This window comes from Mustela lutreola, chromosome 4 (assembly GCF_030435805.1).
Source record: "Mustela lutreola isolate mMusLut2 chromosome 4, mMusLut2.pri, whole genome shotgun sequence".
NCBI classification, from domain to species: Eukaryota; Metazoa; Chordata; class Mammalia; order Carnivora; family Mustelidae; genus Mustela; species Mustela lutreola.
Genome location: NC_081293.1, coordinates 30926602 through 30943689, shown reverse-complemented (window position 1 = coordinate 30943689; position 17088 = coordinate 30926602). Strand labels below are relative to the sequence as shown.

General features: G+C 35.4%; 1 protein-coding gene across 8 annotated transcripts in view; it reads left to right on the top strand.

Annotated features, from left to right (window-relative positions):
- The window catches only part of LCOR (ligand dependent nuclear receptor corepressor), a 145402-nt gene that overhangs the window by 52314 nt on the left and 76000 nt on the right, over positions 1 to 17088 (top strand). For 7 of the 8 annotated variants that reach the window (XM_059169303.1, XM_059169305.1, XM_059169304.1 and 4 more), the window contains exons 3-4: positions 13766 to 13831; positions 14175 to 14254. Coding sequence is in view for 4 of the 8 variants with exons in the window: in XM_059169301.1 (XP_059025284.1) it covers positions 13766 to 13831; positions 14175 to 14254 (146 nt within the window). In the remaining 4 variants the exon portion in view is untranslated. Of the gene's footprint in view, positions 1 to 13765; positions 13832 to 14174; positions 14255 to 17088 lie in introns of those variants that run through there. The other variant, XM_059169302.1, reaches the window with a different exon arrangement.

Below are 17088 nucleotides of genomic sequence, written 5' to 3'. Positions count from 1 at the left end.
CATCTCCTACTTCTATCTTATTCCCTTTGCTGAAACTGTATCCACTTTCTTGCTCCTTCTCAGATATACCATAGCTCATACTATATGCTGCTTCAGCACTGTTCCCTCTGCCTAGAATGTTCCTATCTTGGTTATCTGTGAGGCTTGCTCCCTCACTTCATTTAGTGCTCAAAAATGTTGGCGCTTAAAGTTTTTTCCTGACCTCTCTAAAGATTCTCCTTCCTAAGCCCCTAAGTTAACATTTCTTACTGTTAACTATCAGGGTTTATCAGACTTAGCTGTTATCCCCTTAACTCTGCTATTTTCTTCTTCAACCATTACTGCTTTACTTACCCTTATCATACATCCTCATGATCCTCCTCATCATTTATATCATTTGTCTTCCGAGTCAGGATTTAAAAGTTCCATGATAAGAACTATTGTCTGTACTATTCACAGCTGCATTTCTAGCGTCTGATTCTTAGTAGACACTCAATATTTATATAGTCCACCAAGAAAAGGAGGCTCAAAAACAATAGAAAACCTCTTTACTTCATTTAATTAAAAAAAAAAAAAAGAGGCAAAAGAAATTGCCAGTCTCCCACCTTCTATTATATTTTTAATGTTTGAGAAAATACGTAATAACAGAAGGTTATTATGAATTCAGTAATCCTTTTTAAGGAAATGTGTATTTTGTTTACAGCAAAATGGCATTTGGACAAATAGAGGCTGTATACAAGCACATTTTTATTTAATTTACAAACAGTGCTCAAATGGATTTACTGACCTTGTAATGATGGAGTTCCTCTAAGGAATTGTGGCCTTCAGATTGTGAACTCCTGGTGTAATTGACTCATTCCTAATCAACTTCAGATTTGCATTTAAATGGCTTCTTTTTAGCATAATTACTCTACCCAAGACAGTTTGATATAACAGAAAAAAATGAACCCAAACTGCCTTTGGATTTCCAAAGAATTAAATTCATCTAACCTAGCTACTTACTACCTTTGTGCTTTTGGTTACTTAACATCTTGGATTCTCACTTATGGCATTATGTATGTAAATATAATTATGAAATTATTTCGGTGATGTTGTAGCTACTCAATACATATTCTTTTACTATATTAATACCATTATTTTTTTAGGACCTCATCTTTCTCAATTTATTTCTGTCTTTGCTGTGATTGCAGCTTTGTACAAAAAAAAAAAAAAAAAAAAAAAAAAAAAGTCTTCTGTCATCTCTCTTCATGACCAGCAGAGCAAGCCATTAATTATGTTCTGGTTTTAGTTCATAGATACAGGGAACTTAGTTGAGCTCAAGTAGAAAAATCATCCTTTTTTCCCATCCAATATCAGTTACCCTTCTGTTTTTATTTAATTATTTCTTCGGGGCTTCAACATGCCAGACACAAAATGGAGTCAGAGTATAGGCATTAAGAAGAGCGTGTTTGCATTCATTCAACAAACATTGACTGCAGTTTAAGGAACAGGCTGATATTAAGAGAAACATAATAGACTCCAGTTCTTGGCTCAGTCTGGTGGATAGAATGCCAAAAAAAAATAATAATAATAATATAGTTTATAAGTAGTAATATAAGCTGCACTGATGAGGATGTTCCTAGCTTTGCCTAGGGCTTGAGGGATGAGATAAAGGAGGCCTTAAAACAAACTAGATTGAGGGTGGCAGGAGAACATTCTAGGCAGAGGACTTCCTGTGCCTAAAAGGCATGGAAGCATTGACATGTATATAGTGATTGATAAATCAGTCTAACTAGAGCACAGTGTATATAGACAGAAAATGGTGTCATGGGAGATTGAAAAGGTAGTTTGACTAGACAGGCCCTCAGTTCTATTGGATATCATTCAGGAATTTGAAGTCTTCACTAGTATTATTGGAAACCATCAAAGGTTTTTATTTATTTATTTATTTATTTTTTAAAGATTTTATTTATTTGACAGAGATCACAAGTAGAGAGAGGCAGGCAGAGAGAGAGAGAGAGAGAGAGAGAGGAGGAAGCAGACTCCCTGCAGAGCAGAGAGCCCGATTTGAGGCTCGATCCCAGGATCCTGGGATCGTGACCCGAGCAGAAGGTAGAGGCTGTAACCCACTGAGCCACCCAGGCGCCCCATCAAAGGTTTTTAAAACAGAGAAACGATGGAAGAATTTTGGCAGCAGTGTGAAGGATGGATTGTGTTGAAAATGGTCATATAGGGGATGCTGATATAGTAAAATTAATGAAAAGTTAGAAGAGGTCACTAGTGGGCAATGGATTAATTCCAAAGAGCCTGAGTTTTAAAACTAGGCTCTGCCTCTTTGTAGTTATATGAAAAAATTAGCTGCTTCAATGTTTAGCTTTCTTACCTGTACTAGGTAGTAATTTACAGTGTTCCTCTGAAGATTGATTATAGTGCGTGTGAAGTACCTGATACAGGGCTTGCTTTATGCCAGCTAAGGACTCAATTAATGATAACGTGAACAACGTGTAATTTTAAGGTTAAAAAATGGTGAAGACCTGAATTTAGGGGTAGAAAAGAGAGAACAGATTTGGATGGGTTTTTCTGAATTAGAATGAGTAGAACTCACTGACTAGAAGAGTTGATGATTGACTTAGGGAAAGAATGAAATCAGACAGACTTAGATTTGTAATCTGAATGATTTAGGGTGAAGGGTTTAGGGATGTTATTTTCCTGGTAAGGAATACAGAAGGAATCACTGAGATGAGGTAAAAGGAATGAAATTATTTTGATTTGGACTTTTGAGGTATTTGGGATATCTTGGTGATGATGTGAATGAAGCAGGCAGTTAGAAATAAGGTCTGGGACAAGAGATAAGAGATTGGAGTTATCAGTATATGCATGGTAGCAGACATGTGTGTAAATCTTAATGGCAGGGCATATATTTTAAATACATCCTTTATTCCCACACTGCTGGGCTCTGTAATAACACTTGATTGGTTCTTGTTATTAAATGTGAGATTTAAAAAATACTCTTTTAGGTTGGCTTTGTATATAAAAGATAATGCATACTTTGATTCCTAATTTAATGTTCACTTTAAAGTTACAAATATAAAACCTAGTTTTCTTAAAATACAGATCTTACTCTAATTTTAAGCTTGTAATATTTTAGTTTAACTTTTTATTTTATTTATTTTTAAAGATTTTATTTATTTATTATGAGAGAGAGAATGAGAAAGAGCATGAGAAGAGGGAGGGTCAGAGGGAGAAGCAGACTCCCTGCCAATCAGGGAGCCTAATGAGGGACTTGATCCCAGGATCATGACCTAAGCTGAAGGCAGTCGCTTAACCAACTGAGCCACCCATGTGCCCTAATTTAACTTTTTAAAAAGTTTCAATCTGTTACTATGAATTATAATTTTTATATTTTCTCTTTAAATATTTTACAAAATCTCCCTAAGTACTTAAGTAAATCTAATGAATCTAATAATTTATAGTTATAAACCTGATTGTTCTTAAGTTGTACAAGTATATAAATACAGTATGCAAACTTAGTAAGATTTCAGCCTAAAACCACATGTCTAAACCAGCTGTTCACTTGTACATTTTTTTTTTTTAAAAAGATTTTATTTATTTATTTATTTATTTGACAGACAGAGATGACAAGTAGGCAGAGAAGCAGGCAGAGAGAGAGGAAGGAAAGCAGGTTCCCTGCTGAGGAGAGAGCCCGATTCGAGGCTCGATCCCAGGACCCTGAGATCATGACCTGAGTGGAAGGCAGAGGCTTAACCCACTGAGCCACCCAGGTGCCCCTCACTTGTACATTTTAAATTAGAATTACAAGGTTATCTCTGTAATAGGCATTTTCTTTCTTTTTGTTTTTTAACAATTTTATTACTTATTTGACAGAGAGAAGGAGCACAAGTGGTGGGGGGCGGGGAGGAGGGGCAGTGGGAGAGGGACAAGCAGGCTTCCCTAGATAATGGGGCATGTTCCTAGGACCCTGGAATCATGACTTGAACTAAAGGCAGATGTTTAACTGGTTGAGCAACCCAGGTGCCCCTGGGCAGCATTTTCTTAAAACATTACAAAACATGCTTACTTATTTTAACGGCTTTACTGAGAAATAATTTACAATCTTATAATTCACCCATTTTTAAGTGATTTTTATTGTATTTACAGAGTTGTGCAGCAATCACGAACTTCAAATTTTATAATGTTTCTATCACTTCAGAAAGAAATGTGGTGTTCTTTTGCAGTCATTGCTATTTTCACTCCTACCTGTAGGAAACCACTAATCTCCTTTCTGTTTATATAGATTTATCTTTTCTGGACATTTCATATAAATGGAATCATATAGTATTGTGGTCTTTTATTTCTGACCTTTTTCACTTAGCATAGTGTTTTGAAGTCCATTCATCCATATTATAATATTCTGTTGTATGGATATATATATAGTACATTGTATTTATGCTAGATTACTTCTTTAAAAAATTTTTTTTATTTATTGGACATAGAGAGAGACACAGTGAGAGAGGGAACACAAGCAGGGGAAGTGGGAGAGGGAGAAGGAGGCTTCCGGCTGAGCAGGGAGCCCAGTGTGGGGCTCTGTGCCAGGATGCTGAGATCATGACCTGAGCCCAAGGTAGATGCTTAACAACTGAGCCACCCAGGTGCCCCACTAGATTACTTCTTAATACAAAATAAAGGTTTAGTTCTCTAAATCCATTCTTATACTTAATATTTTATTTAAAAAAAAAAAACAGGAAAACCTGAAAATAAATATAAGAAAAAAAATCCTGATAAAAAATGAACCAAGCTTCTGTCATTAATTAGGAAAAAAAACAACAGAATAAACCCATAAAGATAATGAAACTTAGAGTGAAAATTAATGAACCAGAAAGCAAAGATAGGATAGAGAAGATCAAAAAAAGTCAGAGGTGGGCAATAGGGAATAAGAAAATAATCTGGTAAGATTGAGCAAGGAATAAAAGACACAAATAATATTACAAAAATGAAGGCTAACTAGAAATAACATAAAAGATTTAAAAGTTAAGAGATTTATAGCATTATTTGCAATAGCAAAAGTTGAAAGCATCTGAAGTGTCCATAGATGGATGAACAGATTAAGAAAATGTAATTTGTGTATCAGTGAACTATTACGCAGCCTTAAAGGGGAAGGGAATCCTGTCTCATGGTGCAGTATCCATGAACCTTGAAGACATTATGAGGTGAAACAAGCCAGTCACAAAATGACAAATACCATGAGATCTACTTCAGAGGTACATAGAGTAGTTGCATTTCACAGAGATAGAAAATAGAATGGTGGTTGGCAGGGCTGGGGTAGAGGGAATAGGGAGTAATTGTTTAATAGTGTTTCAGTTTTGCAGATGAAAAAAGTTCTACAGATGGATGATGTAAAAACTATAAATATATTTAGTGGTACACTTAATGGCTACAGTGGTTAATTTTATATTATGTATATTTTACAAGTACAAAAATGATGAAGGAGAATACTATCAAAAATCTTATGCCAATAATTTTGAAATTAAAGAAAAATGTAATTCTCCAAAACCGATTCAAGAAGGAAATGAAAAGCTTGAATGGTTCTGTAACTATTAAATAAATTTTATAGAGCTCTTCTTTCAAAACACCTCGATGGTTTTAGATGTGGGTTTGGCTCAGCTTTTACAGAAGAGAGTGTCTGTCACCTCTTCCAAAAAATAGAGTGTATCTCAGTTCTTTCTATGAAGTAAGATACCAAGCGCAGATAGAGATATTTTGAGAAAAATTAGTGGTCCATTTTACTCATGAAACAGATTACCCCTGCGGTGCCTGGGTGGCTCAGTGGTTAAGCGTCCAACTCTTGATTTCTGCTCAGGTCCTGATCTTAGGGTCGTGGGATTGAGCCCCGCATTAGGCTCCTCGCTCAGTAGGAGTCTGCTGGAGCTTCCTTTCCCCAAGCCCCATGCACTCATTTGTGCTCTCTCTCTCCCCCAATAAATCTTAGAAAAAAACCAAAAAACAAACCCTTTTCTAGTAATAATAAAAATTCATCATTATTTTGTTTTATGCTTTTATCCTTGAATTCTTCTTTGTCGATATTGTTATTGCCAACTAGTTCACTGCTTTTTTTTTTCTTATGTTTTTCTCTTTGCCTGCCTCTTCAGTTTCAACATTTCTTTTTCACTTTATGGTCATTATAAACTGCATATTGCTATATCCTATGTGACAACCTTTCACTTAATCTAGTCAGTATTTATTGTAATATGTATCTGTTTGGTATTATCCCTGAAATTGTTTCTTGTGTTTCTTGTTTAGTATGCTTGCTTTTTTTTTTTTTTTTTTTTTTAAAGATTTTATTTATTTGACAGAGATCACAAGTAGGCAGAGAGGTAGGCGTTGGGGGGCTGGGAGGGAACAGAGAGTCTGATGTGGGGCTTGATCCCAGGACTCTGAGATCATGACCCAAGCCGAAGGCAGAGGCTTAGCCCACTAAGCCACTCAGGTGTCCCAGTATGCTTGCTTTTTGTTTAATTTAATATTTACTTTAATAGTTGACCTTTTTTGTTATTCTTTATTTCCTCCAATGGTTTAGAAATTCTTCAGCTTTACTCATACATTTTTTTTTAAAGATTTTATTTATTTATTTGACAGAGAGAAATTACAAGTACACTGAGAGGCAGGCAGAGAGAGAGAGAAGGAAGCAGGCTCCCTGCTGAGCAGAGAGCCCGATGCGGGACCCTGAGATCATGACCTGAGCCGAAGGCAGCGGCTTAACCCATTGAGCCACCCAGGCGCCCCGCCTACTCATACATTTTAAGCAAATTTATCTTAAGCCTGCATTTCCTTAACATCAAAGGTTAATGACTTATAAATTGCTCCCTTATCCCTATACACACTTGATTTTAACATACTTAAGCATATCGTATTCTTCTTCGCCTAAAATTTTGTTGTAGTAATTTGGGATGTTATTCCTAAGTAATTCATTTTAGAAATTATATTGTGTTCATCTATTTAAAGAGTTCTTTTTTTTATCTGTTATAGTAAACTGAACCCCTGTGTTAGTAACAGTTACTTACACTGGACTATTAATTTTATTGGTATATTGCTTGCATAATTTTTTATATAAACATTGTTTTCTTAGGAGGTCCTTGGTCTGAATCATTTTTTATTTGCTGAACAACTTCCTTTAAGTAACTCTTACCCAGAGTGAATGTTGTCCTGCTTTTCAAATCAGAGCATATCTAGTAATTTTCTTTTACCCATATCTTTGAATAATAGACTGACTAAAAAAGTGTTCTGTTTTTGTTTTACAATCAGAATTTTGTAAATATACCTCCATTACTTTTACTGATGAAATGACTGGCAGTCTAAATCTCTTTTCTCTTATTCTAAGTAAAAGGAAAATTTTTTCTGTATTTGGAGCTTTTTTTTAAAAAAGATTATTTATTTATTTGACAGAGAGAGAGATTGATCACAAGTAGGTAGAGAGGCAGGCAGAGAGAGAGAGAGAGAGAGGAAGGGAAGCAGGCTCCCTGCGGAGCAGAGAGCCCGATTCAGGACTTGATCCCAGGACCCTGAGATCATGACCTGAGCCGAAGGCAGTGGCTTAACCCACTGAGCCACCCAGGCGCCCCGTATTTGGAGGTTTTAAACTTTATTCTTGAAATTGAAATACTTTACCGGGAAAGCATTATGTATACATGCTTTCCCCACCCCCTGAATATTCTGCCTTTATATTTCTCAGAGCCCATTTGATATGAAGACTCAAGATAGTATCCAACATTGCAAAGTTTTCTTCTTGTTCTCCTTCTGCTTTCCTTTTTAAAAAAACTTTTTAAAAATTTATATTCTTTGATTTGTTTCCTTGCTCTGGAAATTGTGTTTTACATTATTAAATGTCTTGACCACCTCACGATTTCTGTGTCTTCAGGTTCATTATACATTATGAGGACATTTCTTTAGTTTTTAAATCACTAATTTTTCTACATAATACCTCTGTTTGGTTATTTTGACAGTTTTGTTTTTCTTTTTTTCCTTCTCTCCTAAGCACATATTATCTATGTTTTTCAAAGTAGCATGCTCTTTTTAAGATGCTTTTCTTTCCTGTCTCAATAGAAATGGTTTTTATTTTTTTCTTCATTAATTCTATTTCATTTTGGGCCATTAGTTGTAATTAGATTATCTCTTCATTGTATTTGGTCAGGTTTTTCCATCAGTTCTTGTGCTGGGTAATTTGGAGGGTGATAAGTGGGCCACCAAACGGGCTCTTCAGAGTGCATGAACCAGCAGCAGATGCTCAGGGAGAAAGGAAGAACTCTTAGTGAACGTAGTTGTCCAGCACTGGGCAGATTGCTTTAAATTATGAAAAAGGAGCCTGATTTTTATTATGTATGGAAGTCCATCCACATTTCTTTGGTTAAATGATACACTGGGAAAGCTGCAATATCATTAAAAAAGGGATTCTTTACCTTATATTACCTTGGATAAAATATAAAAGATTATATAATCTGGTGCTTTTCAATTGTTTGGTGGCTCCCTTATGGTTCAGTGTGGTCGTGGCAACTTCTACACCTGAGTTTTTTTTTTTTTTTTTTTTTTTTTTTTTTTTAAAGATTTTATTTATTTGTCAGAGAGAGCGAGCGAGAGCGAGCACAGGCAGACAGAGTGGAAGGCAGAGTCAGAGGGAGAAGCAGGCTCCCTGCGGAGCAAGGAGCCCGATGTGGGACTCGATCCCAGGACACTGGGATCATGACCTGAGCCGAAGGCAGCTGCTTAACCAACTGAGCCACCCAGGCGTCCCTACACCTGAGTTTTAAGCAAAGAACTCCAGACACTGTCAGTCTCCATTTTACCAGGGTATGAGTTGATGATTGTTACCAGCAAGCACCTCTGAACTGGTATTTTATAAAAGATTATGCTTTTGGGGTGCCTGGGTGGCTCAGTGGGTTAAAGCCTCTGCCTTCGGCTCAGGTCATAATCCTATGGTCCTGGGATTGAGCCCTACATCGGGCTCTCTGCTCAGCAGGGAGCCTGCTTCCCCCTCTCTCTCTGCCTGCCTCTCTGCCTACTTGTGATCTGTCTCTGTCAAAAAAATAAATAAAATCTTTAAAAAACAAAGAACAAAACAAAAAAACAACAAATTGTTGTCAAAGGGGTGATCACTTTTACCAGACAGAAATCTACATGTTTAAAAAAAAAAAAAAGATTATGCTTTGTTGGGGAGTGAGCTCTTACACCAAACACCAAGTTTTACAAGATACCCAAGGACCTTGATGTAAAAATTGCTAATTTTCTGATGTGCTCCTCCTTTTCCTTGAGTACCTTTTTGTTTTTCAAATTGTTAATCTCCAGTTATTCTGGTTTCCTCAGACGAAAGGTTCTTCCCAAGACTCATGGAACCCTTTTTTCATTCCATCCATAATATTTTCTGTATTTCTTAAGTACAGACTATATTGCTTACTGAAGTTGGCTCTGGACTTGATACGTTCCTGTCCTGCTATTTTTCATAACCTGCTTTTCCCCTTTTGGTTACAAATAAAGAGGTAGCAAGTGTGATTTAGATCGAAGAGGGAATATGTGAAAATTTTTAATCTTCTATTTTTTGTTTTTGAGAGCTATATGATTATTTAATCAGAAGCTTAAAACTAGGCATGTAGAGTCCTGATATAAGAAAAAATATGTGGCTGGAGGCTCCTGAGTGGCTCAGTCGGTTAAGCATCTGCTTTCGGCTTAGGTCATGGATCCTGAGGTCCTGGGATCGAGCCCCGCATCAGGCTATCTGCCTGGCGGGAAGCCTACTTCTTCCCCTCCCTCTGCCTGCCCCTCTCCCTACTCGTGTTCTCTCTCTGTCAGATAAATAAATAAAATATATATTTTTAAATGTGGGAAACAGGAAGACTTACCCAGCCTTCCCAGAGCATTAAATCTACTTGAGCAGATCAGATATAAATGTATGAAAAGAAAAGGAGAAAAGGGCTTACCTATTACAAATTTTATTTGACAGAATACTTGCATAGATAAGGCTTTGCATGTACAGAAAACAAAACATAAACAATTGACATTTAAAAGGGGAGAGTGATAAATGAATTCTGAGGATCAGAAAACTAGAAACCCAAGCTTCATGAGGGCTACAATGTCTGTTCACCATTGCTTACTCAGTGCCTGCCACTGTCCTGGGTGTAGGCTGTCAGTTAGTATATATTGAGTAAACAAATAGGTATTTGTTGAACAAACTGAAGAGTGCCTTGAGGGAGATAATTTATATGGGCCGAGGTGAAATGGAAAGGCTTGAAAAAATACTAGGAGGTATAAGTGATGACTAAATAAATCAGCATACCAATGTGATTGGAGCTATGAGAATGAGTGCGAAGTTCTGGGACATAAGGCTGCTTATGGTAGCTTGGAACTAAATTATAAGCAGCTTTGATTGTTGAACTTAAGATTTTGGGATTTATTTTTTAAACAGAGTAGAGTTTCTCTGAATGGATAGTAACATTGTCAAAAAGCAGTGTTTTAGGAATAGTTTGAAAACATAGTGAAGGTTGTGATGAGGAAAAGACGAGAGACCAAATTGAGACCATTTGTGATATTGGATAGGAATTCTTGAGACACTAAATAGGTCCTTCAAGATTATTAATATTTCTTTATATGTGATATATTACATAAAGATGCTTTTTAAGCCCTAGTGTTTGAACATAATGACATGGCTGTCTTTTTCAGTATTTATTTAATTTTCCTTGGCATTTTATTATTGATCTCATGGCTTTTCTGTGAGATCATGGTATAAATTTTGAATACATTTGTTCTTCCCTTACTTGCTTTTTGTTAATGTCAAGCATAGCACATGAGGCATTTCGTGTTGCTATGCAGCTGCTTAATTCAATACTTCATAAAACAGAATAGCATTAAATTCAGCTAATAGAGGGTAGCAAAATAGGGCTTTACAGTTTCTAATTGATAATATTTGTAAGGTTTAACATATGTTATAGATATGAACAAAATAGGGGTGACCTGTTTACAGCATTTTGATCAGAATTTAGTTAAAGCACCAGATTTTTTCTTGTTTGATTCCTTTTGGCCTTTACCCTTTCGTAGTTTTTTGATACATGGTTCAGTTTTTGTTAGTGTCTATGCGTTATTGATGAAGTTTTTTTATTTTCTTATTTCAGATTCTGTTATCTTTTGTAATTTTTATAAATTTCTTTCTCAAAGCTTTTGCCCTTTTTTGGTTCTGAGTATTCTTGATATATTTACTTTTTTTTCCTTTTCAAGAATTTATGCTTAGTATACAAGTTTGGAATTTGTTATAATTTCAAACAAATCCAAGTGAAAGCGTAGTAGATATGCTCTTTGGGACAAGAGCCACCTGTAATCTCCTTTAGCTAATTGCATTGTGTGCTTGGTACTTCAGGTTATTAAAATGCTTTCCTTAGTATTTGAATAATAGGGTTTTACAGTTGGAGACCGACTATAGGATTCACTTAAGGGAAGAAAAAAAAAAAGCAACAACCAGTGTTGAGAATATCTAGTTTGTAGGCCCAAGATAGCTAGGATCTAGCAATTCCTTTTTCCTTCTCTTACCACATCTACCTAACCTCTAAACCCCCAGTTCTACCCTTTCTCCTCCCTAATATGGGGAGGAGAGGCCATAGTAAATCAGTGGGAAAAGTTCTGATTATAATAGGTAGATAGTAAAAGGCACAGATAACTCTAATTTGGTTGAATGGGTAGCTTGATTTTGTTAATGTCTTTGGAATAACTTTGATGGGAAGAAATTAAAGAGAGTTGAAAAACAATAGCTTCTTGACAACAAATGAAAAATCGAGAGTCTAGAAAATAGTATAGAAAAATTAGCTCTAACTACAGTGTTGATAATGCAGACTCTGCAGATTACTCTATTGAAAACAGTGGTTTTAATACTGTGGACACCCCCCCCCCCAAAAAAAAAAACAAAATTCCTTTACACTGCATTATTATTCTTAAATTTCAGTCTTAAAATTTTTTTTAATGATCTTATTTCTAAGAAATCTTTACACCCAGCGAGGGCCTCAAGCCTACAAACCTGAGATCAAGAGTCTCATGCTCCACTGACTGAGCTTTCCAGGCTCTCCTGTGTTATTTAATGAAATAAAATACTCTTTCTAAGGACCATCCTTCTACCCCTTTGTCTTCAGAACCCTTTATGGTGATTGTGATAGAGAAATGCTAACTGTGTGTGTGGACTTCATGTATCCACCTGGGTATAGTATTTTAAATTAGTGGGTCTCCCTTTATTTTGACAATAAGAGTACTTATTATTATTTTTTTTAATTTAAGTTTTATTCAGGTAACATACAGTCCAGTATTGGTATCTGGAATAGAATTCAGTGATTTATCACTTACATATAACACCCAGAGCTCATCACAAAATGTGCCCTCCTTAATACCCTTCATCCATCTTTCCCATCCCCCTCACCCATATCACTCCATCAACCTTCCATTTGTTCTCTCTCTTTAAGATTTTATGGTTTATTTCCCTCTCTCCTTTTCCCTCCCTCCTTCCCATATGTTCATCTGTTTTCTTAAATTCCACATGAGTGAGATCATAGGATACTTGTCTTTCTCTGACTGACTTTTTTCACTTAGTGTAGTAAAAAGCACCCACATCCTTGCAAATGGCAAGATTTCATTCTTTTTGCTGGCTAAGTAATATTCCATTGTAACTTTTTTGTTTTTAAATTATAAACCTGTAAGTGATAGTAGACTATGTGACAGAATACTTAGTGCCACAAAATACATAATATATACTAGAAATTCAGTAACACTTTTTGTATTTTCTTAATTACAGTAGCATTTTTATGCATTTGAGAAGTACTATGTATACTGAGTGTACAAGACATATTCTTTCTGAAGCTCATGCTTTAAGTTTTTATGGATTCATGGACCCCTTGTAACTGTTTGAGCTCCCAGGGAGGTCCATAGTTGGGGAACCACTACTCTTAACCCATTATTTCTTTTATGTTATATAAAGGTACAGTCTGATTCCTTTCTTCTTTTCACTCCTTTTTCTCTTCATGAACCATAGGAAACAGCAAGATGGCCAAGATTTTTAAATTATTTTCATTGAGTTGATCAGCAGTGTTTGAGGTAATAAATGAGAAAAGTTTTTATATACTGGTAAAAAGTGATAATATTTTAAATATTTATGTATAGGTATATATGAATTTTTTGTGTGTATAGCTAGTGGGTTCTACCTTCATAAAAGAACCAGCAAGTAGTTACTGTGGCAATGTGAAGTAATTACAACATCGTTGTTCTTCTAAAATACTATGTTGTGACCTTTTTCTTTAGTGATAAAGGTGTTCTCAGTGAGGATTTTGCTTCTTCAAAAACTTAGCTTGAAAAACCTATGAACTCAGTTGATATTCAGAAACATGCTATTTAGATTAATGTAGAATGCTGTGGAAATTTGAAACAATTTGACCTTTTATTGGGAAAGGTGCCTTTTGAAAAATGGAGTTTGGGCATTTATGTAGGGAGGTATTGGGATTTTTGTAAAATGATAAAAGAGAACCCATGAATTTCCATTCATTCTTTGGTTATTTCTAGTGGTGTCTGTTTTGTATTGTTCTTGAATGTGCTTTGAATATGTATTGAATGTTAATTATGGACAGAACTGCAAATGCTTCTTTTAAATTTGTCATTGACACTCTTTCCTCAGCATCCTTTCAATAACCTGGGGATCCTTGAGAACTGGCAGAATACACTATCATTTTTTCAGCAACAGATTGATATTACATTCCATAGGGAGTATTATTGTAATTTGGATTTTTTCTTATCCTTTCAGGGTTTGAAAGTATTCTTGAAGGGCTGTTTGGACCTGCATTATTAAAAGATCTCAGTTTATTTAAAGGTATTCAAATTCTTTTTTTTTTTCTTTTGGTATTTCAAATTCTTCCTCGTGACATACATGATATTTTTGTGATTTAAGCCTCCATCTCCTTTTTATTCAATTTTATGTGAGTTAAAGCTGTATTCTTGTAAGCATCCTTTTGTGTTGATAATGCAAATACATGTATTAATAAGATACATATACTAGTGAGCAGTTATTAAGAATTTTAAGACAAATAAAGAAACCGTCTACTATTTAGGGTTTTTGTTCTTGTTGTTAAAATAAATATTTTTTATATTCTCATTTGTTTCCTAAAAAATTCCTTTTCTTGTCTGTTAATTTAGTATTCCAACTATTTTTGCAGACTGTGAACCTGAAAACATTTCCGATTGGACTTTTGATGAAAATTGTCTATTCTGTTGCTTGAGAAGAGATAAAGTAAAGGTAACCAAAAAACTTGTGGAACTTCCCTAGAGTGGTGTTTTATAGTTTTTATTTTTTCAAAATTTGATTACTTTGTTGGAAGATTTATAGGAAAAGGAAGGCATGATTCCCTATTTATTTATAAAAGATTTGATAGTAACTTAGTTTTGGTATTTAGACTGTTTCTAGTATGTTGATTAGCCTATTGAGAAATCTGTATCCCAGCATGCATTACTTTATTGGTATAGTTCACTGGGCAGAATAATTAGTTAGATCTCAAACTGTTGGTTTATTTTAAATATGAAGTACACGATAATTCAAGCAATGGGGAGTCATTTGTTCTAAAAGCAGTAACATGGATATGGGTCAAGTAGTTACAGTTCATATAGCTTTATGACAAACTATCGTTTATGCTTTAGTATAAGATGTTACTTTATACTATTTGAGCATGAATGCTGTTTAATTGTAAAAATAGGCTATACCTTTGGGTTTCTGTTTTTATTGCTCTGTGTTAAATATTAATGAGTTTTGGTTTAGAAACATTTCAGTTGTTGAGAATATTTATTAATAATGGTTTCCTATCTTACTTTTTTTTTTTTTTAATGGTACTTCTGTTCCCTGTTTTGTTTTATTTTATTTTATTTTTTTAAGTAGGCTACACGTCTAGCGTGGATCCCAGTGGTGGGCTTGCCCTCATAACCCTGAGATCAAAACCTGAGCTAATACCAAGAGTCAGATGCTTAACCGACTGAGCCACCCAGGTGTTTGCGTTCCCTGTTTTATTTATTTCTTATTTATTTGTCAGAGTGCGACCGAGAGGGAGCAGGGGATGGGGTGGAGGGAGAAGCAGACTCCCCACTGAGTAGGGAGCCCAGTGTGGGATTCAGTCCAGGGACCCTGGGATCATGACCTGAGCTGAAGGCAGACACTTAACCACCCAGGCACCCCCCTGTTCCCCGTTTTAAAGCTTCGGAAATGTTTTTAATTCCTCACCCTGCCTTGTACGCTTCTAACAGAATCATTGACCAGATTCCATAAATTCTTCCCTCATATGGAGTTTCATTCTTTTTTTTCCCCATAGTCATTACTGTAGTTCATATCGTTAACATTATTTCTAGACTACTGAAATAACATGATTGGTCTCTTTTAGTTTTCTTCAGTCTTTTAAACACTGCTACAAGTTTAAACTCCTCCCCCCCCCCCTATCCCTCAAATAGTGTGGAAACATTATCCCATGCTCCGTTTCCAGTGACTTTTTTCATTGTATTCTGGATTCATTAGCCTAATGTTCTCTGCCTCAGTACTCTCCACAGGTCAGTCCACTTGTCCTTCTGCTGCTGCCCTCTTTTTAATGATACCCCACAAGTCTTCTGTACAGTTTTCTTTCAGATAAACTGGTGCAGTCATTCATAGTAAACAACATGCTTTTGCTACTTAGACTGTAGCATTGCATACCAATTGTTCTTTATAGCTTAAATTCCTCTGCCCTTATTCTTAGTTTAAGTGTTCACCCTCCTATCCATATCAGTGGTATACTTCTGCTCTTACTGCTGTTTCAACCCTTCACACTGTTGTAGTATCTATAACAATTATTTGTCAATTAAAAGTCTGCCGCCTTTTGTTCCTTGTTTTCCGTGTTTGTGTCTTATGTTCTGAAGTACATTGTCAACCTCTGAACACTGAACCATGTTGTGTATTCTTTGTTACCCCTCCTTGTAACCACTGTACCATTATTTACCATTGTTAGCAAGTTGCTTTAAAATCTGAAAGCCAACTTAAGAGCTTTTCAGTGTGGTTTCCTTTTCTAGCTTACTACATGAAAAGTTGTTATTTTGACTATCCAGGATGGTCTCTTATCACTGAATTAATGTGAACAGTGTTTTGAAATTCAGTGTGGTTTGAGAAAGACCATAAATTAAGTATCAGTGAAGTTGAAATTGATCACTTTAAACTAACTGTGTGTGTGCATGCATAAGCATGCATGTTGTGGCTATTGAACAAGTCATTTAAGAGGCATTTTGGTGGAATAGAAGGAGCAGCTATTAATTACCTTTTTTAGTGTAGGGTTGGGAAAAAGCCCTTCTGTGTTTAGTAATTGAGTACAATATATTCTTGTAATATAATTGAGTTTTCCATTGCTATATGTGGTAAACTATTGTATGAGTATTTTTAGAAGACAGAAATATCAAGGCATGGAACCATGTAGCATTTAAAACAGCTGTTATTATTTTTATTCCTCAATTTCTAGTTGCTTTTCTAATTAGAAAGAATATTTCCATTTGGCAAGTTAGCTAGTTCTTGGAAAGCTGATATTTTCCATTAGTCACTTCACTATTTATCTTTGGCATTTATTTTTTTCAGACACAGCCATAACATCTATAGCGGAAAATAGGAAAAGTAGAAAGCTTATTAGAAGATGTAAATTGTCAGCTATGTATCTCTAATTGTGTTAGACTTAAAGTGATTGAACTAAAACTTTTTGAAGGCACTTGGAGCATCTCATCTGAAAAGAACTAGAATGTGGAAGTAAATATATCCAGTGGGTTGAAGCTTGTGCTTTTTAAGGCTGGCTTTAAGAATCCAAGAGGAGGAAATCTCTGCAGAGTATGGTAATAGCCAAGAGGTGGCAGCATAGAGCATAATAGTGGAATCTTGAGTTTGAAGGTGGCATGATGAGATATCCAGATATTTGGAAAAGCTGTTAGAAATATTGGTCTGATAGTTGGGAAAGAAATAGAGGTTATGCATGTTTTTTCTTTTGGACTTTTGAGTATATACAGGAGCTGTTAAAATGGATAGAGTAAATGCATACCATTTTTTTATATTTACTTTATAAAATATATAGGAAAAAATAC